Source organism: Pogoniulus pusillus, chromosome 21 (genome assembly GCF_015220805.1).
Source record: "Pogoniulus pusillus isolate bPogPus1 chromosome 21, bPogPus1.pri, whole genome shotgun sequence".
Classification (NCBI taxonomy): Eukaryota; Metazoa; Chordata; class Aves; order Piciformes; family Lybiidae; genus Pogoniulus; species Pogoniulus pusillus.
This window is the reverse complement of record NC_087284.1, coordinates 21,060,873-21,085,421: the sequence shown is the minus strand read 5'-3', so window position 1 is coordinate 21,085,421 and position 24,549 is coordinate 21,060,873. Positions and strand designations below refer to the sequence as shown.

The 24,549-nt window shown below is 42.5% G+C and overlaps 1 protein-coding gene and 1 long non-coding RNA gene across 2 annotated transcripts; one reads left to right on the top strand and one right to left on the bottom strand.

Annotated features, from left to right (window-relative positions):
• Nucleotide 1: 1 nt before the first annotated feature.
• Nucleotides 2–19,548, top strand: INO80C (INO80 complex subunit C). The gene is made up of 5 exons (XM_064161201.1): nucleotides 2–223; nucleotides 12,476–12,586; nucleotides 15,216–15,327; nucleotides 17,118–17,185; nucleotides 18,948–19,548. Exons 1-5 carry the CDS (start codon nucleotides 89–91, stop codon nucleotides 19,077–19,079), a joined length of 558 nt encoding a protein of 185 aa, XP_064017271.1. The 5' UTR covers nucleotides 2–88; the 3' UTR covers nucleotides 19,080–19,548.
• On the bottom strand, nucleotides 19,113–21,206 carry LOC135184951 (uncharacterized). Its single transcript, XR_010306274.1, has 2 exons — nucleotides 20,673–21,206; nucleotides 19,113–20,321 (listed from the first exon to the last, which is right to left on the bottom strand). It is a non-coding gene; the product is annotated as an uncharacterized LOC135184951 (long non-coding RNA).
• Between the last annotated feature and the right edge of the window lie 3,343 nt (nucleotides 21,207–24,549).

Here is a 24,549-nt window from a genome sequence, read left to right as displayed (position 1 = left end):
CGCGGCGGGAGAGCAGGCCGGGCTGCGGGGCCGGGGGGGGGGGGAGCTGTCTCTCCCGGTTCCGTTGCAGGCACGGAGCGGGGAAGAAATGGCGAGTCTGATCCCCGCAGCCGCCTCTTCTCCCGCCGGTGCCTCTTCCCGTAGTAAGAAACGCCCGGCGAGCCCAGGCACCGGCAGCGGCCCCACCAAGAAAAAGAAAGCCGCAGTGCCGGGCGGCTCGCAGGTAATTGGGACCGGGGCGGTGAGCCCGCATGCGCTGAGACCGCCTTCCTCTCCCCTGCCCTCTGCGTACGCTGGTGGGAGGCGAATGGGGAGTGGGTGTGCGTCTGCGGAGGGGAGTGCGGGGTTGTAGGGCAGTCGCTTCTAGTCGTGTGGCTTGTTGGTGTGGCGCTTGCTTCTGTCTGTGCTCTGGAGGTTCTGGGGCCAGCTGCTGCTGCCTCCCCGCAGACCCTTGTATCCTCTGTGCCAGTCCCACCCGTGACGAGGCTAAAAGCTGCCGAACCCCAAGGAAAGGCTCCTGTGGCCCTCGAGTCGGCGATTTCTTTCCAGGCGTTTGAACGCTGAGTTTCAGGCCTCTTTCCCTGTAGTGTGGAGGTTGTGTCCTTTTCGTGCATATACCTAAATTAGTGGTATAGTATAGTTCTCTTGGCTTATCCAGTCAGATGTGTAGTTAAAACTGTGTCCAAAAATACTTGACTTTTGGCATGGAATGTGTTGGCACTCTGATGATTCTTGCAGTTAGTTGTTTTTAATGCTAGCCTTCAGGAGCTGGTGATGAGCCTGACATTACAGCATACCTGAGCTCGGGATGTTCGCCTGCGTGCACAGACTGCTGATTGTATGTGAGGATTAGTTTAGCTTGAGGTAGTTCATCTGTCACAGAGGAGGAGGCAGCAATCAAAAGAGTGCGATTTGATAGGTGTTGCTCCTGTTGTGTGCAGTAAAAATGCAGTTTTGCACTATGGGCACCTCTCAGTTGAACTAAGTGGACCTAAGAGTTAAACGAGAAATGAAGGTGTGATCTGAGAAACGTGATCAGGGGAGGGAGAAGGATTGTAATTGTCCTGACCTCCTATCCTCAGTTTCAGTAAGGAGTGTAGCCTCAGTTTGTGTTTTGTGTGGCACTGTCAAACAGCTCTACAGAGATCAATCCCCAGCTGATGACAGCTTCTCCTTGGTGGTGAGGCAGTATCCTATGCTCCAGAACTAAGGCCTGGAAGAGGTCCAGTCAGTGTGTACGTGACATCTGTATAGACTTGCAGTGTGTCTTGACTTCTTTATAAAACAGATTTTTGGTACATAAAATACTCAGACTATGGTTGGAAAAATTTTTATTCGCTGCCCCCACCTTCCACCCATCAAAAAATGGTTCTGCTCTGGAGCTATCAGAGTAGCATAGCTACAGAGTAGGAGGAAGTTCTTGCCAGAGAGTGATTGGCATTGGAATGGGCTGCCCAGGGAGGTGGTGGAGTCACTGTCCCTGGAGGTGTTCAAGCAAAGCCTGGATGAGGCACTTAGTGCCATGGTCTAGTTGACTGGCTAGGGCTGGGTGCTAGGTTGGTCTGGATGATCTTGGAGGTCTCTTCCAACCTGGTTGATTCTATGATTCTATTGCCAGTTAGGCTGCTTATTTTCATGTAAGCTATCAGATACAGGGAGCTTTCCTGCTTTTTCTTTTTTTTCCATCAGATCTTCTATCCAGGCAATTAAAAGCCATTGTCCACACACCAGAGCACAGCTACAAACCCTTCCTCATTGTGAATAACGCTGTTATAATACCTGTTTTCACCTTCTGGCAGTTACATAGTTTGCTTTCTGGTGGTCTTATCCTAGCTAACAAACCACTGCAGCTATGAAAAATTACTGCCTGGCATCACCATGTTTGACAACCTTTTCAAAGGTCTGCTAAAGATAAGAGTTTGGATTTTCCAGCATGGAGAGGGCTGTTCTCTGCATATGTGCATGTGTCTGTATATGTGTATGCAGGTATAAAATATTATATACTTAGAAATGCATATAAAATCTTTGATATTAAAAACACTTTCCCAAACCTTTCTGCCTCCAGAACTGGTTTCTGAAGTTCACACCAAAGTTAAACCTGTGGACAGCTTTCAGTGTTATGAGACAATCTGATTTTTTTTTTTTACCCAAACTGGGTTTCTGATAGTGTGTGAAAAACAGTTTTCACAGTCCTTCTCACAAGTGTTTTCAGTGGAGAAAAGAGTAGTTTGTCAAGATTAGGCCAAGCCAGCATACACACTGACTGACTTCAGCAGTGGCGATCAATCCCATAACTAAAAGAGAAGAATGTGCCGCAGAAAATGTGTAACCTCAGGAATGGAACAAAAACAGCTCGTTGGTCTTCTAACAGTCATATTCAGTGTTGCAGACTAGCTCTGGAGTGAGCCAGTTCAAACAAATTAAACGAGGGCTTTGCATTTTTTAAGTTAGAAACATTGATCATTGGGCATCTTCTTTTGCAGTACTTCAGTACTTTATTTTAGTCTTAATCTCCGAAAGCCTTTATAAATTCGCAAGTTAATTGCCAAATAATGTACTTTTTCTGGATCAGGAAGCCTGTGGCACAACAAAACACAGTAGTTTTTGGTGTGCTGAGGTATTCAGAATATAGCCAGTCAACAAGGGCTCGATGCAATAATTTGTAATTTAGGCAAGTTAGGACTAGGTCGTGCATTGTATTGCTTTAAGATGACTGGCCCCACTGGAAGGGATGAAAGATCACAGTGTCACAGTATCATTAGGGTTGGAAGAGACCTCACAGATCATCAAGTCCAACCCTTTACCACAGAGCTCAAGGCTAGACCCATGCACCAAGTGCCACGTCCAACCTTGCCTTGAAGTGCCCCAGAGACGGCGACTCCACCACCTCCTCGGGCAGCCCATTCCAGTGTCCAATGACTCTCTCAGTGAAGAACTTTCTCCTCACCTCCAGCCTAAATCTCCCCTGGCGCAGCCTGAGGCTGTGTCCTCTTGTTCTGGCGCTGGCTACCTGAGGCTATGCTCATGCCCCTGCAGTGACACAGTGACATACATGAATTTTAAATACTTTTTTCCCTGAATATATTATATACTGATTATGTAATCATCATGGGATTTGTATTTTTTCTCACATTTTTAATTCCAAGTAAATTCCTGTGGCAGTCTGATAGTTACACACCTTTAATACACACTGCTTTCAAGACTGGGTTTGAGATATCACTTGGTACTCCTCTGGCTGTACCCTTTTGGTATTTTTAAACAGTGTTTTATGGTCTGTTTGCAGCCTTTCAGAAGCCAAATACATCATGACATGGTTCAGCTTGGAATGGTTTCTATTTTAATTAAACTTGCACTATGAAATATGTAAATAGCAAATATTACTTCCTTGTTTAACTAGCAAACTGTAGCTAAAGGAACCCCTGCCAAGAGGCTGAACTCTTTGCAGAGGTCGACTTAGGGTCTGCATTATGCTAACTGACAACTTTTCCTAAGAACCTTGTGCCTGGCCTGCATGAAAATACACTTCATATTGTGCCAGCTTTGATTTAATTGCTGAAATGAAACAAAAAGGGTGTTATGTAAATTGCACAAATCACATTGTTCCTATCACAGTGCTCCTGATGAAAGATGTACTGATTTGGTAGAACTGTAGATTTTTAGAATGTATTGAGTTGTTTATATAAGAAAACTGCTTAATATATCAATGTCATCAACTAGTTTGAGTAACTGTGTAGCCTACCAGAAGGCACAATTATCACACAGCATACGGATTTTTATAAACTAAATTTTGATTATGTTTCTCCAATACATGAGTGGCAATTTTCTCTGAGATAGACTTTTTAAGAGACATTGCCAAAAGACATTCTTCATCATTTGTATGAGTTACTGACCCAAAGGTATTGAGTCATGTTTGTTTTGGAAACAAGTTGTACATAAGGTTTGTCAGTCATGTCTGCAGGAGACACACATTTTTTGGATAGAATGCCTGCATTTACCAAATGTCAGATTGGAGGCAGATTTACAGGAAAGCATGATTTCAAGTTGATTACATCACTTTCCTTAGCATTACACAGTTATTCCTCCCATGCAGTTATGGCACTGAAGAATACCTCAATCTTTGCTGTAATGGCAGATCAGTGTTGATTATTATTTATATTAAATGGTAATACTCATGTCAAAATCAGTGGTTTTTGGTGGTTTACACAGCACTGTTCAATTAAATGTCCTTGTCTGGGGATTCCCAATAGCTGCTGCACTGGTTCAGGATAGAACTGGGGGATAGGTTGGACTGGATGATCTTGGAGGTCTCTTCCAGCCTGGTTGATTCTATGATTCTGAGAGCTCCTAAGGAACTGTTGTGTGGACTTGTTTCCAGGTCTCACATCTTTCTAGTTACTGTCATTTAAGCTGCAATAGAAGCTTTGACCCTGATCTTAAAATTCTACCCATTTCTTTGCCTTTATATTCACACCAACATTTTTTAATAGATTATACAGAACAGGAAGATTTTTGTGCTAGTTTGAAGCTAGCTCGAATGTTTTGGTGAGAAGAACTAGATTACAGGCTGTGAAAGGAAAACAATGGTGATGTCTGCTTCCCTTATAGGCTTGCTGAGATGTGTAAGAACAAGAAATAAAAACATGGATTAACCACTCTTGCACTTCTGCTGGGGAACTGGCTGAGCTGTATCTCCCTCTAGCCTCTTTGACTAATCCACTTTGCTTCCTAACCCCCTGGCCAAACCTCCATTCTTCCTTGGGACTGGGGTAAGGTTGAGAGGGGTAGGGGGAAGGTGAAGGGGTGGTTGGGAGCCCCTCCTGGGGACTCAGGTTTCTGGGAGGGGAGTTGTGTTTCTGTATTACCTTTTATCTTGTCTATTTCTGTATATACTGTAAATATCTGCTTGTATGTTGTGCCAGCTGTAAATATAATCTTCATTCCTATTTCTAGAGCCAGCTGAGTCTAGTCTGGGTGATTTCCAAAGTGTGTGTGGGGGGGGGGGAACACTCAAACCATCACACTTTTAAAAGAGGATATTCTACATTAGGATGCAACTGGTGAAACAAAGCTTGCTGACATGGGAAGGCATTTTAAAGATACAATTTACAATGAGACAAGAGAATTATTTTGGAAGAAAAAAGAACCTGTCTCTTGTTTTGTCAGTAGACAATTACAAAGAAAATACACTAAATATTATGGTGTGTATTTGCTTACATTATTTGTGAGGCAACTTCAGAATTATTTGATGAAGTTAATGCATTTACTTTGGGAATGAGCTCATGTCTCATCTTACATTGTCAATTAATGTAACCCAACCTGTAGCAGGTATTGTTACCGTTTAGAAAATGAAGACTGAGCTTCCTTTTCTGCAGTGGTATTTAATAAGAGTTACATTATTAAATGTTTTAATGATATCTCTGTGAATATTGAAGCAGTACAATGTTTGTGTAACTAGCTCTCATATGTATACTGAACACTTTCTGTACTTCTTGTATGTTTAAAAACAGAAGTATACAACAGTATTAAAATGTAAAGTCAGAATGGTTTAAGATATCATTTTAAATAAGCTGCTGGCATCAAAACATGAAAATAAAAGCAACTGTAAGATACACTTAGACTGAATAAAAATGGAGTTCTGAATGATGATGTTTTATATTGTAAACTGAAGATCATCAGATTAGCATTATGATAAACAGCTCTTAAGTTCAACAAGAAGACTTAAATATGCATGTTAACATTGTTACTGTTCTGTAAACAGAGACTGTCCTGTAAAGGCAGAGAAGTTGTAGTACAAAATACCATGGGACTGGACTATAAACCAGCAGTAAACTTAATCAGTTCTCCTCTTATGCTATTTTATCAAGCCTATCACTGCAATTAGGAAACCATCAAATCAGTGTTTAACTTTGTTGTAAATGAGTCCATTTGATCTGGCTGTAATTTCCCTAAAAATTAGGTTAGGGAGAATAAGTTCTGCAGAATCTGTGAGTACCACTGCAATGACTGAGTATAACTGCTGCTCTCACCACGTTCTCTTAAAAATTACCTGTTTAAGAATTCAGACCTTGTTAATCCAGTCGCTATAAAATGGAACTTACTGTCATAATGCTGTTCCATATAAGATTTTCTTTAACAGAAAGACATAACTCTCCTTTCTTGCTGGAAACTTAATAAACCAGTTGCATTTTTCACTAATCTAGCAGACCTGAAAGGAACACTAGGTCCCTGACACAGCATAATGGTAGGGAGATGTAAGTGCCTAGGTATTTGCTAGCTTACCAAAAAGTTGTCATGTTCTAGACTACACTTTATCTTTTTAAACATCTTTCAGCCCTTAATGTTACAGCAGTAGCTGAAAATATATTAATCAATGTAACAGTGCCAATCTGAAATTACTGCTTGCCTGGAACTATGCCTTTAAAAGGTGTAATGTGTTCCCGGAAGATGTTATCTCAAAACTAATTAAATTGATTTAAATGACACTTTCATATCGTGATAAGGGCAGTTGATGGCTAGTTACTGATAACTGCTGAGCTGAGTTCTTCAAGTTCGGCCACTTACACATTTATTCACAACCCTATTCAGGAGTCTTGACTTTTAGAAAGCTATCAGACAGCTTAAAAGAAATTGTCGCATCTTTACAAGAATTTTAGCAGGTAGCATTTAAATTGAGATTGCTCTCCCACAGGTAGGTAACAGTCTGGCATCATACAGCATACTGCAGAGCACTGGAAGTCCCCCTAAAGCACTTACATCTTCTAATCATTTCAGACACATATTTCTGCAACAAAGCAAACGGTGAACAACTGAAATATTGAGCATCTCTTTCTCTGTGGGTTTTCTCTACTAGTGTTTTGGGCAGTCCACTAATGAGAGCCAGGATTATCCTGAGGTACCAGTTGCACATTTGAAGTCAAACCTGCTCACAAACCAGATTCCCTCTAGTCTCCAATGGATGAATATGATAATTGGAAGACAATCAGCACATTTTGTAGGGAAATCTGGTAAAAGGGTGTCTTAGGTTTAGCTTATTTATTTAGAAGGAGAGAATTGCTTTTCTAGAGTAATCTAAACTCAAAGGGGAAGCTGTCAAAACTGAGAGCTAAGAATTTACTTTTCTTGACATTTGAAGGCTTTAGATGATCTGTAATGTTTGAAATATGTGAATTTTCAAACCAGACTGTACCAGTTTCAGAGAATTAACAACCCCCCAAATAAGTGTGGTTAGATTTTAGAGTAAACACAGATGTGCTACGTTGTAGAAAGGCTGTGGGCATCAGTATGCTCATGGTGTAGGTTATTTACCCTTCTCCCCTTATCCTTATAGAGAATTTAATTTTTTCCTTTAGGTAACAGAAAAAGTAGAGCTTTACTCTGGTCACACTTAATTTTAGGATTCACTCTAAACAGGCAAGAAACTCAGATAACGAAGATGGTTCACTGCATCTGTCATCATGAGATAAAATAGGATGGGCTATTTTTTGGAAGAGGAAGAGCAGTCTAAAACACTTCAGCACCACATTTTGTCTGAGAGATTTTGCTCCTAAAATTCCTCAGAATCGTGTTAGCATATTAAAGGTTCAAAAGGAAGCTGTCTAGGTAATGCAGATTTAAAGAGGTCAAATTGGTTTTCACATGTTTTGCAAAGTGTAATGCATCTGTTAGGTAATTTCAGTTCTTGTCTTAGCAAGACATTAGTAGTTACATAAATGTACTAATTTTGGATTAGATAGGCTAACAGAATCATTAATTTGGTAGCCCAGGAGCATTTTGAACACGTTTTTAAATTGCTTCAAGAAAACAAAATGGCATTGGCTAGTTATTTAGACATGCCAAAAGAGCTGTGACATTCCCTAGTGTGAAATATACCAGGCAGTTGCAGCAGAATCCATGTCTTTGGACACTGTGTCTTGTCTCACTGCAAAGCACACCTGCAACTTCTAAAGGTTCAATTAGCTTCAGTTAGCTTCTCATGATTGAAAAGGAAGAGTCCCAGTCTCCTCCTATCCTCCTCCCTCTTACCAAGCTTCACAAGTCCCAGCTGCATATTTCTGCTGCCTGTATCATACCAGCTTTGGTACTTCCCAGACCTGCTCAGCCACTGATAGAGGTCATCAGTCAGAAGGCTTTGCCTGGAAAGCTTCATTGTCTCCTGCTGCACTAGTGAATTGGACTGATTCAAAGGGAGATCTAACACATGGTGGAGGTAGCAGAAGAAAGAAACAGGACCATGTGACAAGGAGAACTGTTTTTCCACTGCAAGTGGAAATAAATACTCTGAAATACTTTTATCAGCAGATTTTATTAGTTTGCCTTAACAAACTAAATGAAAACTGCAGCAGTTCAGGGTCTGTGTGGAAAGATGTAGACAGTAACAGCTTCAGCTGTTGTACTGCTTGTCTGTCAGTCTCTAAATACCTTAACTGATTCTACAAAATCCATCAAGCTCTATGAGATACCACCAAAATAAACTAGCACTGGGACAAGTCCTAATTTTAGTTCTCCCTGAAGATTTAGGCAACTCTTTCTACCTGAGGTACAGAGCTGTAGATGCTTTCCTTTCTGAAACCAGATATCAAATACTTCAAAAGGTAGAGCAGAAGTCACACTTTCAGGGTGATACTTGCATTTTATATCATATCTTCTTAAAAGTGCTTGCTGTGTCCTCCACTTGAATTTATTCCTGTTCCTGACACTGCCTGAACAGATTCCAACTGTGTTTTTCTCCGGACACACCCTAACCATCAGTCTAGAAGCCAGTCTGGTGTTGTGGGAGGGAAATGTGGAAATGTTTTGTCCTCTAGAGCTGAAGATGGAGAGTCTGTCTGTTCCAGAAGGAATGACTTCATAGGCTGATATTAAACACAGTTGTTAGAATGGTCTGCTTATGTATTTGAGGTATTTATTTCTGCTACATGTTTTGTCTAACGACAGTTTTAATGCAACGATACACAGTTGTGCAAGCAGAGATCAGAAATGTTTTCAAAACATATCCAGAAGGCTTTATAGTCATCCATCTAATAACACATGAATGTATGTTGTAATAAAAATACACCACTGTTCATTCAAGAAATGAATTTGAAATGGATAAAAAACGCTGTTGTGAGCAATATGTACTTAACTGTAGCAGAGTGTGTAATTCTGGGGGAGGTGAATGTCTGTGGTTACACAGTTTGGAGTCATCCTGCCCCAGGATGTAGTAAGTCCTGGCTCACTCAGGAGGAAAAGTTGTCCTTGCTGGTTATAAGACACTGCTGTGGAGAAGCAGTATTTTGTGGAATCAAAAGAAAATTCCTTTTGTAAACCATTGTAGGCCATTGCTAGGATTCAGTGCATGAAGAGAGACTTTCAGTATCTTATCTGTCCTCTTACCATTTATTAAACAGAGAAAAAGAATTTGTTGTATGTCAAATGTCCTTGGTTTTTATTAAACAGACTTCTGTGCACTTCCATGTGCAACCTGCCTAATAGGTGAATTGCAAATTTAACGTGACTTTAAAAGGTACCTGATTTTCCAAACATCCAGGGGCCTAGAGGTGAAATATTCAACACCATTTAAAGCAAGTTATTTTTTTTCCCTTTTCTGCCATTACAGTGTTGGCAAGCTTGTAGCTCTGCTTGCCTTGTGTTCATAAGGATGCAAGGTGCTTAGCACAACAGCCTTATTTGCTGCTTCCTCAGGATTATGCTTTTCTGAGTTAGTGAAAGAACAAAAAGGGCAGAAAAGGCTGAAATGCCTATGATAATTACTGAATAAATTAGACAAGGTTTCCTTAAATGAGCAGTACCAGGAAAAAGGGAGTTCTTGTGTCAGGAAATTGCTAATGTGTGGTTTTGGGTTTTTTTTTGTTTGTTGTTTGGGGTTTGTTTTTTTTTTTTTTATTTCCCCTCTAGGTTTTCAAGAAGTATTTGAGGGGTGAGGAAGGTAATTAAAATCTTATTCTCTCTTTGCCAGCATTTTTAATTCAAACCTTCACACAGCATAATAAGAGCTTTGCTTTAGGATGTTTTATACCTCTTCCCAGAGAGAGTGATTTGCCACTGGAATGGGCAGCCCGGGGAGGTGGTGGAGTCACCATCCCTGGAGGTGTCCAAGAAAAGCCTGGCTGAGGCACTTAGTGCCATGGTCTGTTTGACTGGCTAGGGCTGGGTGCTAGGTTGGACTGGATGATCTTGGAGGTCTCTTCCAACCTGGTTGATGCTATGATTCTATGATGATTCTTTCAAAATGACTAAACTAATTAGTATTTGATACATTTTGGTAAGTATTTTGTCACCAGTTCAGATGAATGGTGATAGTTTGAAGCTTGGACAGTGATGGGACCCTAAATAAGAATGTCACGTTCTAATCAAGAGCACTTGGAGTCTATGGTATTGAAATGCCCTGCAGAGAACACAGAAAAGCCATCCATCACTTTGTGACAGTCTAATCTTTTAGTGCATGAGTAGAATTTTATCCAGCCTTTCTAAGGCAGTTGGAATGTAAAGTGTCTTAGCACACCTCAAAACAGCAGCATCAAAGTACAAAAAACTTAATGTACAAATTGCTTTTTGGACAACATACATATCTTTAGTTATTTATTTATTTAGATTGCAATTGAAGCATTTTTTCATCTGGTGCTTCAAACACATCCCCTATCCTCCTGTACACCCTAACAGCATGATTATTTCTAGAATTTAGTCATGTGTTTGGAGTTAATTTTCATCGTTGATTAACTTGATGATTAGTGGAGATACTCAGCAAGCTAAAGGAAGAGAACTGCTGTTTTAGGAAGGGCAGATTTGGAAAGTCTCTTTTTTCAGTAGAATAGTTATCAATAAAGATGTTGCACAGAACTGGGCCCAGCATGGATCTCTGGGGGACTGAACACTGGTCACTGGACACCAGCTGAGTGTGGTGCCATTCATAGCCACTCTCTGTGCCCGGTCATGCAGCCAGTTATTAACCCAGCAAAAGGTGCACCTTCCCAAGCCATGGGCTGCCAGCTTTTCCAGGAGGATGCTGTGGGAAACTGTCAAAGGCGTTGCTGAAGTCTGGTAGACCACATCCACAGCCTTCCCCTTGTCTACCAGGTGGGTCACCCAGTCATACAGTGAGATCAGACTGGTTAGGCAGGATTTTCCTTTCCTCAACCCACAGTGGCTGGGCCGGATCCTCTGGTTGTCTTGTCCATGTGACTTGATGGCACTCAGGATGAGCTGCTCCATAACCTTGCCAGGCACAAGGGCTGGCAAGCCTGTAGTTGCTATCTTGGTGGGCAGAGCTGACACATGAGGCCAGTCCTTCATGATGATCTTATCTTTGTTAAGACACTTCTCATGTTCTTAATGTAATCATCATGTTCACAAGGTGATTTACATGTTCAGGAGACAATTCCCACAGAGGTGCTAGTGGACAAGAAGCTGGGTGTGAGCAGACTGTGCATGCTTGCAGCCCAGAGCAAATCACATCCTGGGCTATGTCGAAAGAATCATGGCCAGCAGATCCAGAGAGGTGATTCTGCCACTTTATTCTGCTCTGGTGAGGCCTCACCTGGAGTACTGCATCCAGATCTGGTGCTCTCAATCCAGAAAGGTCATGGACTTAATAGAGTGGGTTCAGAGGAGGGCCATGAAAATCATCAAGGGATTGCCACATCTCTGCTATGAAGACAGGCTAAGGGAGCTGCAATTGTTCAGCTTGAAGAAAGAAGGCTCTGGGGAGACCTAATAACAACCTTCTAGTACCTGAAGGGGGCTTACAAGAATCATAGAATCAACCAGGTTGGAAGACACCTCCCAGATCATTCAGTCCAGCCCTAGCCAGTCAACCAGACCATGGCACCAAGTGCCTCATCCAGGCTTTTCTTGAACACCTCCAGGGATGGCGACTCCACCACCTCCCTGGGCAGCCCATTCCAATGCCAATCACTCTCTCTGACAACACCTTCCTCCTAACATCCAGCCTATACTTACCCTGGCACAGCTTGAGACTGTTTCCCCTTGTTCTGTTGCTGGTTGCCTGGGAGAAGAGACCAACCCCACCTGGCTACAACCTCCCTTCAGGTAGTTGTAGACAGCAATAAGGTCCCCACTGAGCCTCCTCCAGGCTAAACAACCCCAGCTCCCTCAGCCTCTCCTATTATGTTAGTGCTGTAATTCTGAAATGGACCAATGTGTATTTCTGCTGTTTCAGGTTTCACCTGCTGTCTTGCACATCATAGAGATGGCTTTCATTAATACTGAAACTAACCCAGTGCCATTTTTTTGTCAGTGAGCTTTGGCCACCCTGTTCTCCTCCTCTTCATCTGTCAGTTGTAAATTGCTTGTCAAATACTGTATTTCATGCTTCTATATTGCTGGCATGCAATGTACTTAAAGATTCAAGAGAGAGAGGAAGGCTAAAAAGGTAACAGGTAGGTATTACAGCAGACAGCTCTGTCTCAAGTTAAAATAGCTAAAACTAACAAGCAGTAAGATTGTACTTTTTCTTCAGAGCACAGGTGGAGAGGCCATGAGTGAAAGCAAACTTCTGACCACAGACTCCAGCACAGGATCAGTGGAAACAACTGCCAAGCCGTTACCATTTAAAGATCAACATTTTGTTGTATGTATACTATTTTCAAAATCTGAAAATCAAAACTCTTCCCATAAAAGAAATCAGAGTTCTTAAAAAAATCAGCTTAATGGCCAAAGAAAAGGTGGATAATTTTAAAGAAGTTCACCTCAAGTCAGTGCTGCAGTATGGTCCAAAGCCTACTGGTTTACGATGTTAGTCCAGAGGCAAAACTATGATATTAAATTCTGGAACAGATTCAGAGAGAGAAGCTACCAGATCAAGGTAAGTGCAGAATTTTTATGGTGTGGTATCTCACAAACTACCACAGCTAGAGAGGAACAAATAATACCACCATGAAAGTAGGAATCCTATCTCCTAGTGTGTAGCCAAGGCAAGCTGCAAAGCAATTGCAATACAAATCAGCCAGAGTGTCATTAGCAACTGACATTTTGCTCCTGTCTAGGTCCTCGCAATTTAACAGCCCTGTGGCATCCTTCCAGTAATTCAAGAGGATGCTAGATTTAGAGGAAAACATTTCATGCTCCCCAGAAGCCTGGCTTGCTGGCATTCAGAAACCATGTAAACTCTGGCAGCTGATGAAATACAGGCTGCTAAAGCACTCTGAAGTTTGTGTTAGGGGAGAAAGTGAAGGAAAACTCCAGCTAGTAATGCTGCCACTGCGGAGTTTTGAGGTTGGTTATTTGGTTTTGGGTTTTTTTTTGTGTGTTTGATTTGATTTTTTTTGTTGGGGTTTGGTTTTGGTTTGGTTGCTTTTTAATCTTGCTATGCCAGGGCCAACTGACTGGTAACACTGTACAAATACTTTCTAGACAAGCAAACTTCTCAGGCTGCTGGTATTAAGCCAGTACTTAGAAAAGAAAGATTTTGTCCCACATTTCATTCTATATGATAGAATTTCTATTTGTAAGATGCAATGTGCCTGAGTAATGGGGCATCTCATAGCTCACTAAGCTCAGGTTTGGCAGGGAGTATGAAATGAATCTCTGGCTTGCAAGTTGCTCTGTGTCTGCTTTGCAGATAACTTCTGTCACAAGAGGGACATGCAAATAAATGTATCCTCTGCTCACTCCAATCCTCCAATGAGTGCCAGCTTCTTTAAGAAATCATGCTTATTTGAAAAGCTCAGTTTTCACCCAGAAACATTCCATGTAGCTTCCAGATTGAGGCCTGTGCTGATCCTTAAGTTTCTAGAGGGACATGATTTTGAAATGGGCAATGCTCATGTCTGCATGCTTGAATTAACAATGACTGCACAGAGCCTTTGGCAAATCCTCCAGAAATAATGGGCAGTTATAATGAAATCTGCATCCCTTGGCAATTGGGAGGGCAAAGAGGACCTGACAATTGTAGAGAGCAATGAATATCTCTACCTGCCTTAGCGCCACCTAGCGTTGAACTTGATTAGTGCAGAGGTAGTTTATTTGTGCTTGGCAGTCATTGCCTTTTGACTGTAGGTTTATGAGGCAATAACCCTATTTCTAGGATGCATAAGTTCATATGAACCCAATAGTTGCTTTTGAGAAACCAGATTACTGAAAAAAAATATTTTGAAGCAAATTCTTTTAATGCATTTGAATTAGTAATGTGGTAGTACATCTATTTTCATCTTATATTCCGTCAATCTCTGCTTGACAATGATCTTTAGATTTGTTACCCCTAGATTTAGAGGTGTTACCCTTGAGAACAACCATTTGTATATTGGATATCTGTTGTCAAAACTCATCAGCTCGTGAGCATCTTTTCTGAATATATCCCATACCTAAGGATAAAAGCTTTGTCACTGCATCTTTTTCTCCTATCACTTTCAGCAATTTATCAGACTAATTTATAAGCCAATCACAGCAAAAGTGTGTTTGAAGAACTTTGATGGGTTTTGATGTGGTAGGTAGTAATTATTAGCAGAAACAACAACTGCCCAATTGCACAAACATTTTCTTTCCTGGAGTAAAGCTGTAACTCTGTGTTCTTTGATCATTTAGAAGCCTTACAGTCTGTTGTGCAACTTCTGTCTCTGGAGGGACATAAATAAATTACTCTCTAGCAATCACATTTGATCACTGAAACTACCATTACAGTAGCTGTGGCAAGCCTTCTGTTAGCATACCTGTCAAAATGCAGAACTGTCTTGGCAGCCAACAACATCTGTTACTCTTTTTCCATTCTCTCCTCCATCATTCAAAAGAAAAACTAAATTTCCAGAAAGTTTCTCATAGTATTCACTGTGTTTTGTAAGATCAGTTGTGCTTTCTACAGTCATGGATAATTTGTAAAAGAGCTAGACCTGCAGCTATAATATGCCACAAAAAGGACAGAGAAAATTTAGCCCTGTAATCACAGTTTTGGGCACAACTTAGTAGTAATAAGTTTTAATACTAAGGGAAGTAATCTCAGGCTAACACAACCAGATTGATTTTCTGTTTCCATGTAAAAAGCAGATTTTCATTTCCTTCAGTTAATCATAAACATGATTAACTGAAACAGTCCAAAAAGGTTTGTTTTTTTCTCCTTGCAGCCTGCTGATAATCTAAATGAGGATGACAAATGATTTGTGACAAGATGAGACATATCAGAAAGACTATGAAATAGAAATTTTGTGCTCTGAACTAGTATTGGTTATTTATTTTTGTTCCTCTGAGTGCCATATTTTTAATTCTAGCATTCCGGCATCGGTGGAGCAGCAGCTGGCAAGAAGAACAGGACTTGGAAGAACCTGAAACAAATTCTTGCTTCTGAAAGGGCATTGCCATGGCAACTAAATGATCCTAGCTGTAAGCTGCTTAGATGTTTTACCTGCCTTTATAAATAATAAACCCCACAGAAAGAACTTTCTTTACAACAAAGCTAAATAATTTCATCCTCGTGTAGTATCCTGCTTGAACAGGATCCAATAGTACATGTAAGGCAAGTCGAGTTGCATTCACCAGACCTAAGTGGAACACAGAGGAAAGCAAGCAATTTGTAGTATTGTGAGAAGGTTCAAATACATTCCAGGATAGAGTTTATTAAAGGACATGTATTTATCCAAGCCAGTTCTGAAATTCCTTACTTTAATCAGGTTTTTGTCACCCTTTCACTGCTGAGGAGCTCACTCATCTTTTTAATGCCCAAAGGTCTTCTTATGGGTGTCTGCTGCTTAATTATCTGTATGTGAAATATTTCCAAGTAGATTCTGCTCAACCACGTACCTGCAGCAGCACAGATTTAAGACCAAGCTTCCCACCTAGCTCCCTAATCCTCGTTTCTTGGGAGATTTAAATCTTACATCCCCTGTTTAGTTCAGCACTGTTCAGTCCTGATTAGTAGTCCTAGCTTGTGTGCATCTACAGGAGCAGAGTTAAGGCAGCAATCTTAGTCTAGGTATACTTCAAATCTACTCATAAAGTAAGATACTGTTGAACACAGCTGGATGTAGAGTGGAATCCTCTGATTTCCCTTAAACAAGTGAAGGCATTTCAGAATCAAGTATCTGCATATATGTTTTGCCAAACATGGTGCTTTATCCAAAAGGAGTTTGCCATTTCTTAAAGTGATTTAGACACAACTGTGACAGAAAAATGAAGACTACTGTGTGTTCCTGTCTATTCTGACTGACAGTCTGCTGATGATGCTATTTCTTTCCAACCATCATTTTACAAGATTTTTTTCTTAAGGTGGGAAAAGAAATATTTAAACCCAGCTGTGTGTAGAGTTAATGTCTTTTGTATTATGAGATGATGAACTAGAAATCTGATATGGATGGAACACCTGAATTGATCATAGCATCTGAATGAGGTGCAAAGGAGATCAGGAAGGAGGAAAGGAGTCAGGTGCAAGAGATTTTTTTAAAGATTTAACTACCTAAACATACCAACTGCATCTTAAAAATGTTGATGAATGAGAGTTACTACTAAAGGACACCAAAGAACAGCAGTTTCCATCATTTAATTTCATAGAATCAACCAGGTGGGAAGAGACCTCCAAGATCACCCAGCCCTGTCCAATCAACTAGATCATGGCACTGAGTGCCCCATCCAGGCTTTGCTTGAACACCTCCAGGGACAGCAACTCCATTGCCTCCCTGGGCAGCCCACTCCAATGCCAATCACTCAATAGGTCGTTGACTGAGCTTAAAATGTACATGCTTAAAGATTTAACATTTAAAGGATTCTAGATTATAGTGTTTCAGAGCTGCAATCTTGAGCATTGTTTCATGGTGGTAAGGTACTGCATGCTTATGATAATGTCTGTTCTTTGCACATAACTGATTGCAAAGGAATTCAATAAGGTTTTTAATAAATCAACATGTTTCAAATAGCCCTCATATTCTTTGTTCCACTCACTGAGCTCATATGAGACAGAGGAGCAGAATCAGGCAGTTGCTTACAGTGCTAAGAGGCTAAATGTTTTCAGAGATCATTCTCTTTGCCATAGCATTGGTAGTTAATACAGAAAGTAAAGGCAGCATGGCAGCATTTAAAAAAATGTTACTTATTGATATTTGTGCTTGAGATTTGAAAAAAAAAAAAAATATATATATATAGCACACTGAATTTACCCCTTTTTTGCTTTTAATCTCTAGATTTTAATATCGATGCTCCTCCATCATTTAAGCCTGCCAAGAAATATTCAGACATTTCAGGACTTCTGGTAAGCACTGGTGTTATCAGTATTTCAGTTTTCAAAGCTCACATCTCACTTTTCAGAATCTGGGGACTCATCTGTTGGAAGACAGTGAAGGGAAAAAGGATTTGGGGGTCCTAGTTGATGGGATGTTGACCATGAGCCAGCAATGTGCTCTGGTGGCCAGGAGGGGCAATGCCATTCTGGGGTGGATTAGAAGGGCTGTGGCTACTAGATCGAGAGAGGTTCTCCTGCCCCTCTGCTCTGCCCTGGTGAGGCCACATCTGGAGTACTGTGTTCAGTTCTGGGCCCCCCAGTTCAAGAGGGACACGGAACTGCTTGAGTGTGTCCAGCACAGAGCTACAAAGATGATTGTTATGAGGAGAGGCTGAGGGAGCTGGGGCTGTGCTGCTTGGAGAGGAGGAGACTGAGAGGTGACCTCATCAATGGTTATAAATATGTAAAGATGAGTGCCAGGAGGCTGGAGCCAGGCTCTTGTGATGGTTTAGGTGTCACCTGCCCCCCCCACACTTTGGAAATCACCAAAACATTCTAGCTAGGCTCAAACTAGCACAGCTCTGCTGGGTGATGCCCAATGACAGGACAAGGGACAGTGAGTGGAAGTCGAGGCATAGGAAATTTAAACATGAGGAGGAATTTTTTCCTAAAGTCCAGCCTAAACCTGCCCTGGAACAGCTTAGGACTGTGTCCTCTTGTTCTGTCACTGGTTGCCTGGCAGAAGAGACCAACCCCCACTTGGCTACAACCTCCTTTCAGGTAGTTGTAGACAGCAATGAGGTCATCCCTGAGCCTCCTCTTCTGCAGGCTGCACACCCCCAGTTCCCTCAGCCTCTCCTCACAAGGCTGTGTTCCAGTGCCCTCATCAGTTTTTTTGTCACCCTTCTCTGGACATGTTCCAGTACCTCAGCATCTCTCTTGATTTGAAGGATCCAGAACTGGACACAGGACTCAAGGTGTGGCCTAATCAGTGCTGAGTACAGGGGCAGAATGACTTCCCTAGTCCTACTGGCCACACTATTCCTGATAGAGGCCAGGATGCCATTGGCCTTCTTGGCCACCTGGGCACACTGCTGTCGAGCAGCATCCCCAGGTGCCTTTCTGCCTGGCTGCTCTCCAGCCACTCTGTCCCCAGCCTTCAGTGATCCGTGAGGTTGTCGTGGCCAAAGTGCAGAACCCTGTAGCAGAGGATACAAATGCAGCCCAGTGTTGTCTGTGCAAGCTGCTATTCTGAAAGCAGGCATCTATAGCAAAGCAGGACACACACCAGTTCAGTCACAGGAACCATAAGCTGAAACTCCCTTGCTTTAACAACCACTTTAAATTAAAAGCTAAGTTGCATACAGGAAGAGAAAAGAAGTCCATAGCTATCAGAACGTGTGTAATTCAGCCTCTGTGGGTAATTTACTGGCAGCAGCCCAACACTTTGGAGACCTGCCTAGAAAGAGACTGCACAAAGCACAGAGTTGCTAGGGTCAGTTTAGAGAGTTGAGGAATTTCTTTTGTGCTGTGTTTTGTATGGAACTATTTTAGCCCTCTGCCAGGTTTATTGCATTTCTAATGTGATTTTAGAAGGATCTATTAACGTCTCAAACTTTCTGACAGAAGGAGAAATAAAGAAGTATAAACTTTTGGTCACATGGTAGAACAGCAGTGCTGCAACTGGAAAAGAAACTCACTATTTTGTGGTCTTGTAATTAGAGACTTTTTTTTTAGGCTTCTGTTTCAAGATTTTATTTGAATAGCATCTCTGCTGTTGTTTCTTTTTCAGGCAAATTACACAGATCCTCAGAGCAAGCTCAGATTTAGTACCATGGAAGAATTTGCCTATATTCGGATGCTCCCTTCAGATGTGGTTACAGGATACCTTGCTCTGAGGAAGGCAACAAGTATTGTTTCCTGAAAAGACCCAAATGTTGTGCATTGCTTGTGAACAGTGCTGATTTTGAGAATCATGATGGAAACTGACTGCAGGACTGAGGTTCCTTATGACTGTGCATGGATTTTTTACATCTGGAAGAAGTGGATGATACATGGATTTCAAGGACATCTGGATTTCATTTTGATCAGTGCTGATATTTGTTAGTTTGCCAGTTGGTGAGCAATTTGATTTGTTTGAAAAGCATAGCTTAGACCTAAAGGATGTGTATCTGCACTGTAATGCCTGGGTGATACTCAGTTTTGTAGAGGCAGGATTTCCTCTACACCCTATATATATTATGTGCTGCTCTGTCTCAAAATAAACAGTCATTTGATTAAGGAAAAGGTACCAAGAGATCTCAAATCCTAAATGTGCCTTGTCAGATGAGCTGTCCACTTGGCTATGAAGAGGTTTATCCCCACCTGTAAAATAAAGGTAAATCACCTAGTAAGTGCTGCTGTTGTGATGACTGTTTATAGTAGTGAGCACTGTGGAAAGGAACAGCTTCACACAAATATTTGCATTAAAGAAATGTCAGCATAAATAAAGGTTGACTCAAACTTGTTTTCAAAATATCCTAATTAATATGGCTAGCAGGATCAAATCAAATCACCAGGTATCTCTGAAACATGACAGTTGGTAGCTGAGTGCTTCATTTCACAGCCTGACTGTTCTTCTGCCTTTTCTAAGTATTACTAATTACTAACTACTATTACTATGTAGTACTAATTAGTACTGAAAAGCACTCATTTCTCAGACATTGTAAAAACAATGCTAAACCTCCTCCCCCCACCTGATTCCACTATACAGTGGCATTCTGACACCCAAATGCTCTTCAGCAACGCAAGACCTCCTGCGTTAGGACACTGAACTTTTGCACCATGAGGTACTGAAAGAATAACTGATAATAATTTAATGTTATCAGCCTTTTCAGAGGAAGGAGACTGAGAGAGAGTTTGAAGTCTGTCTGGAAGGGTGCTGGCAAGTAACACACCAACATCAGATTTCCTGAAACTAGTCTAGGGGGAGGGGAGCTGAGGGATTTCTGCCATTCCTTGTTTTTTTGTCTTCTTTCTTATGACAGGCTGCTGGTTTGTTGCCTCCCCACTTCTATTTCTTTGTCCCAGCTGTACATGTGGACTCAATTCAAGCTTACCCATTTTTACCCTCCAACCACACATCCTTCATGCCTGTATTCCACCAACTGCCCTGTATATGTGGCACCTGTTACAAATGATGCAAAATTAATAATCTCTATTAATTTTGATATCCAGGCAAAGGCTGTTAATAAATATGATTTATTATTATTAACACTAAATCGCATCAGAAAACTTATTTACAATGTTCAAAACACATGGTTTGGATACTTATACACACAGGGAACAGGCAAAACTAGAACTCTTTAAGAAATAACTAGCAAATGCAAACATTGAAACTGGAAAGAGGTTCTTAGTTTTAATTATACCTCTTGCTCACCAGGGGACTTGAGAGGCTCCTTTCTGCTACTAAGGCAGAAAGGCACAATGGAATCCAGTTACAGAATTTCTTACAGAGGGGCTTTGAATATTTACTCACAAAAATTAGCCCCCAGCTCACGGGGCTAGCCACAGCTTCAGACAGCTCTCAAACACTTTCAGGGACTTCTGTCGATGCCTTGTCAGCTGCTGAGGCTTCTGAGTCTTCCCAGGCTTCACAGGATGCTGGGGAAAGGAGGCAGGCAATCTCTGACCTTATCCTGGCCCCTCAGGACGATCTGTGTGTCCCTTCCAGGGCTTCTCGTCTTGGCAGGTGTAGGCAGGATGCAATAAGACAGTGAGGCATAGCCCTACTGAAGCAGAGATCAATAGCAGTAGGCAGCATCAAGCAGGCATGAATACAACAACAGTGCACATTGTGTTATCTGCTCATCTCTTTTTATCAATACAGCCTGAGACAAATGGGCCTTTGGAGACAGAATAGCCAATCAGGATGGCAGCCAGGCCTGACCATATTAGGTGAAGCCATAGGCTTGCTTCACCCAAATTTGGATAAAAGAGGCCTTGCACGAGACAGGCACAAGCCAAGTGTGTGTACCTCATACACCACAGGATACAAACAGGAGCAAAACGAGCCTGGGCAAGCCAGGGTCCCACCACATACAGCATTTTTAACTGCTTCTCCCCAAACTCACAGCACCTGGGTGCTGTTGAGTCTCCTCCCACCCCAGGTGTGACCACTTTGCCCTCCCTGCCCACTCCCCTTTATAATTGGCCCCAGGAAAAGCAGAAGCCCTAAGCTTGCCCAACTGGGCAGAGGGATCCTCCTCCCATCGTCACTGGTGAGTCCCTGTGGTGTGCACTGGGTGAATGGTGGTGGGGATCTAAAGGCCGGGGGGCCTGGTGGCCCCCCGGTTGTTAGGGAACATAAAAACTTGCTGCTCACTGTGCTATCACCCACGGGTGCTGGTTGGGCCTCCTTATTTAGCCTGAGCTTTTTTATGTTGAGCTGCTTCTTTTACAGAACCACTGTGGCTGGAAAGACCTCCGAGGTGATGAAGTCCAGCTTCTGACCCAGCACCACCACATCAGCTCAACCGTGCCACTGAGTGTCCCATCCAATCCTTTCCTAAAGACCTTCAAGGATGGTGCCTCCACCAGCTCCCTGAGCAGTCCATTTCACTGTCCAATTAGCTCTTCTGGGGGGAAGTGCTTCCTAATAACCAGTCTTAACCTCCTGGTACAGCTTCAGGCCATGCCCCCATGTATTGTCACAAGGTGCCTGGGGGAAAAGCCTAACCCCCACCTGACTACATCTTTCTCATTAGCTGCACAAGGTGCTGGCGTGCAGGGTTTTGGAGGAGCACTCCCCCACGTCACCTGGCAGCAAATAACACTCTAAGTGTTGTGAGGTGTCATTTCCATAAGTCAGGTAACAGTCTCTAATACACTGCAAGCTTGCACACAGCATGGCAGTATGGCCTCTAGCAATGCTCACAGTATTCAGCATGTCACCCTGCTCTCAGCCAGTGCACACAGAGAAAGTGTCTGCTGCCTCAGCCTGCCAAAGTAAACTGGTGCAGATTCAGTGCCTCCATATAGGTCTGTCAAATCTGCAGCATTAAACCCTTGTGAGCAGAAATGCAGCCCTGGTCTGCTTGGTCAATACTTAGTGGACATTGGGCATGGAGTAAGCAGTGGTAATTGTAATTCTTTCATTTGGGTTGTGATCCCATTTGCAACCTGAGGGACAGCAGATTCACAAGAAAGCTCTCTATTCTCTTCTCCCAGGAGGAGAAGCTTCTAAAAGAGCACACAAACAGGAACAGACTCCCCAGAGAGGTTGTGGAGTCTCCTTCTCTGGACCCTTTCCAGGCCTGTCTGGATGTGTTCCTCTGTGATCTGTGTTAGATAGGATTGTCCTGCTCTGGCAGGGGGGTTGGACTCAATGATCTCCTTAGGTCTCTTCCAACCCCTAACATCCTGTGAGCCTGTGAAGATGACATGGAGGGGACAGAATTAAGGATTGTTTCATATAGTTGTCTGTTGGCCTAAATTCTCTCTCATCTTCCATCTTACATACCTTGGATGCTGGCAAATCCTGCAGGTTGTGAAGGAGTGACCAGCCACCTGCATGCAGGAGTGCTCCTGCAAGCTGCCATCAACCCAGATAATTAGTGGTTTATTTGTGTGAAACCTTCAGGCCACAGCTGCTTACCAAAACAGGTTGTACAGTATGCAGCTCCCCTGTCCTGTGTCTACAGCTGCATCCTTCACCAGATGGTTAAGCAAACATTATGGGGATAAATATGTGCAGTTAGCTTCATGGTGGAAGTTTGCCATACAGCTCAGGACCAAGGTGGGGGGACAGGAAGAGGAACTGCAGAATCATAGCATCAACCAGGTTGGAAGAGACCTCCAAGCTCATCCAGTCCAACCCTAGCCAGTCAACCAGACCATGGCAACAAGTGCCTCATCCAGGCTTTTCTTCAACACCTCCAGGGACAGCAACTCCACCCTCACAGTATAAGGCTGTATGGAAGAGAAATGATTTATGAAGCAGTTGGTGGGTGGTTCTAATCCTCTGAAGTAACACATATGTCACCATGATGGGTTTATATTTTGAATACAGAATACATATCTATTTCTATAGACCAGAACTGACTACTTCAAACTGAGCCATTCTGGGAGGTATATCATAGCTGCTCATGTGGAGTCAATGGCTGCTATCAGTCTTGCGTGCACAAGTGGCAGCAGCTGACAGGCACAAGCCTTGTTCTCCTATTCAATGGGCTTTTGTTAATGAAAATGAAGGCAAAGCAAAACAAACCAAATATTTTTTGGCTTCTAACAACCAAGAATTTGTTTGTCATGCTTTGTGTCTTGTACCAGGCTGTACAAAGTCAGAGAGCCAAGAAATAAGTACCAGCAACTCCTGCCCAGTGTTCTCTGAGCCCTTCTCACAAGCTTTGTCAACTGAGAATTATTACCACCGTTTCAGTAAGGTCTAAGATGTCTCACATCAGTGCCCTGGTTTGTTCCTCTGCTTTCGGAACCCTTGGGAAATGGCACATCAACCTCCACTGAAAACTGCCCCCAGCAAGCAGTTTATTTCAGCAGGTATCACCACAATCATATAACTTACCAAATAATGAATTGCAAGCCAGATCTTCCATGGACCTTCAGGTATCTTTTTGAACAATCACAGTGGAACACAGAGTGCAGAAGCCATTTCTGCTGTATGCTTCCTGTGTGTGATGCCACTGGTACATGCAGACCTCTCTGGAGCCTCTTTGGTCAGTGACTCTCCCCACAAGGTCTGCATGGATGATTTTTGAAACAAGCAGCAGAATCCCAGTAGTGGATCTACAGTAGTGAAAACATGAGTGTTAGAACACAAAAAAATATAATCAAGGAGAGACAAAGGCCTCTTAGAATCAGCCAGGCTGGAAGAGACCTCCAAGATCATCCAGTCCAACCTAGCACCCAGCCCTAGACAATCAACCAGACCATGGCACTAAGTGCTTCATCCAGCCTTTTCTTGAACACCTCCAGGGACAGTGACTCCACCACCTCCCTGGGCAGCCCATTCCAATGCCAATCACTCTCTCTGCCAACAACTTCCTCCTAACATCCAGCCTAGATCTCCCCTGGCCCAGCTTGAGACTGTGTCCCCTTGTTCTATTGCTGGTTGCCTGGCAGAAGAGGCCACCCCCCACCTGACTACAGCCTCCCTTCAGGGAGCTGCAGACAGCAATGAGGTCTGCCCTGAGCCTCCTCTTCTGCAGGCTGCACACCCCCAGCTCCCTCAGCCTCTCCTCACAGGGCTGTGCTCCAGGCCCCTCACCAGCTTTGTTGCCCTTCTCTGCCAAGACTCCATAAGCATAGTTAGGATTTTTCCTGTTCCCATTTTATCGTTTTCAAAGTTCTGATTGTTTAAACTGTTTAATTCTGTGTATTGCTTCCTGTCGACTGAA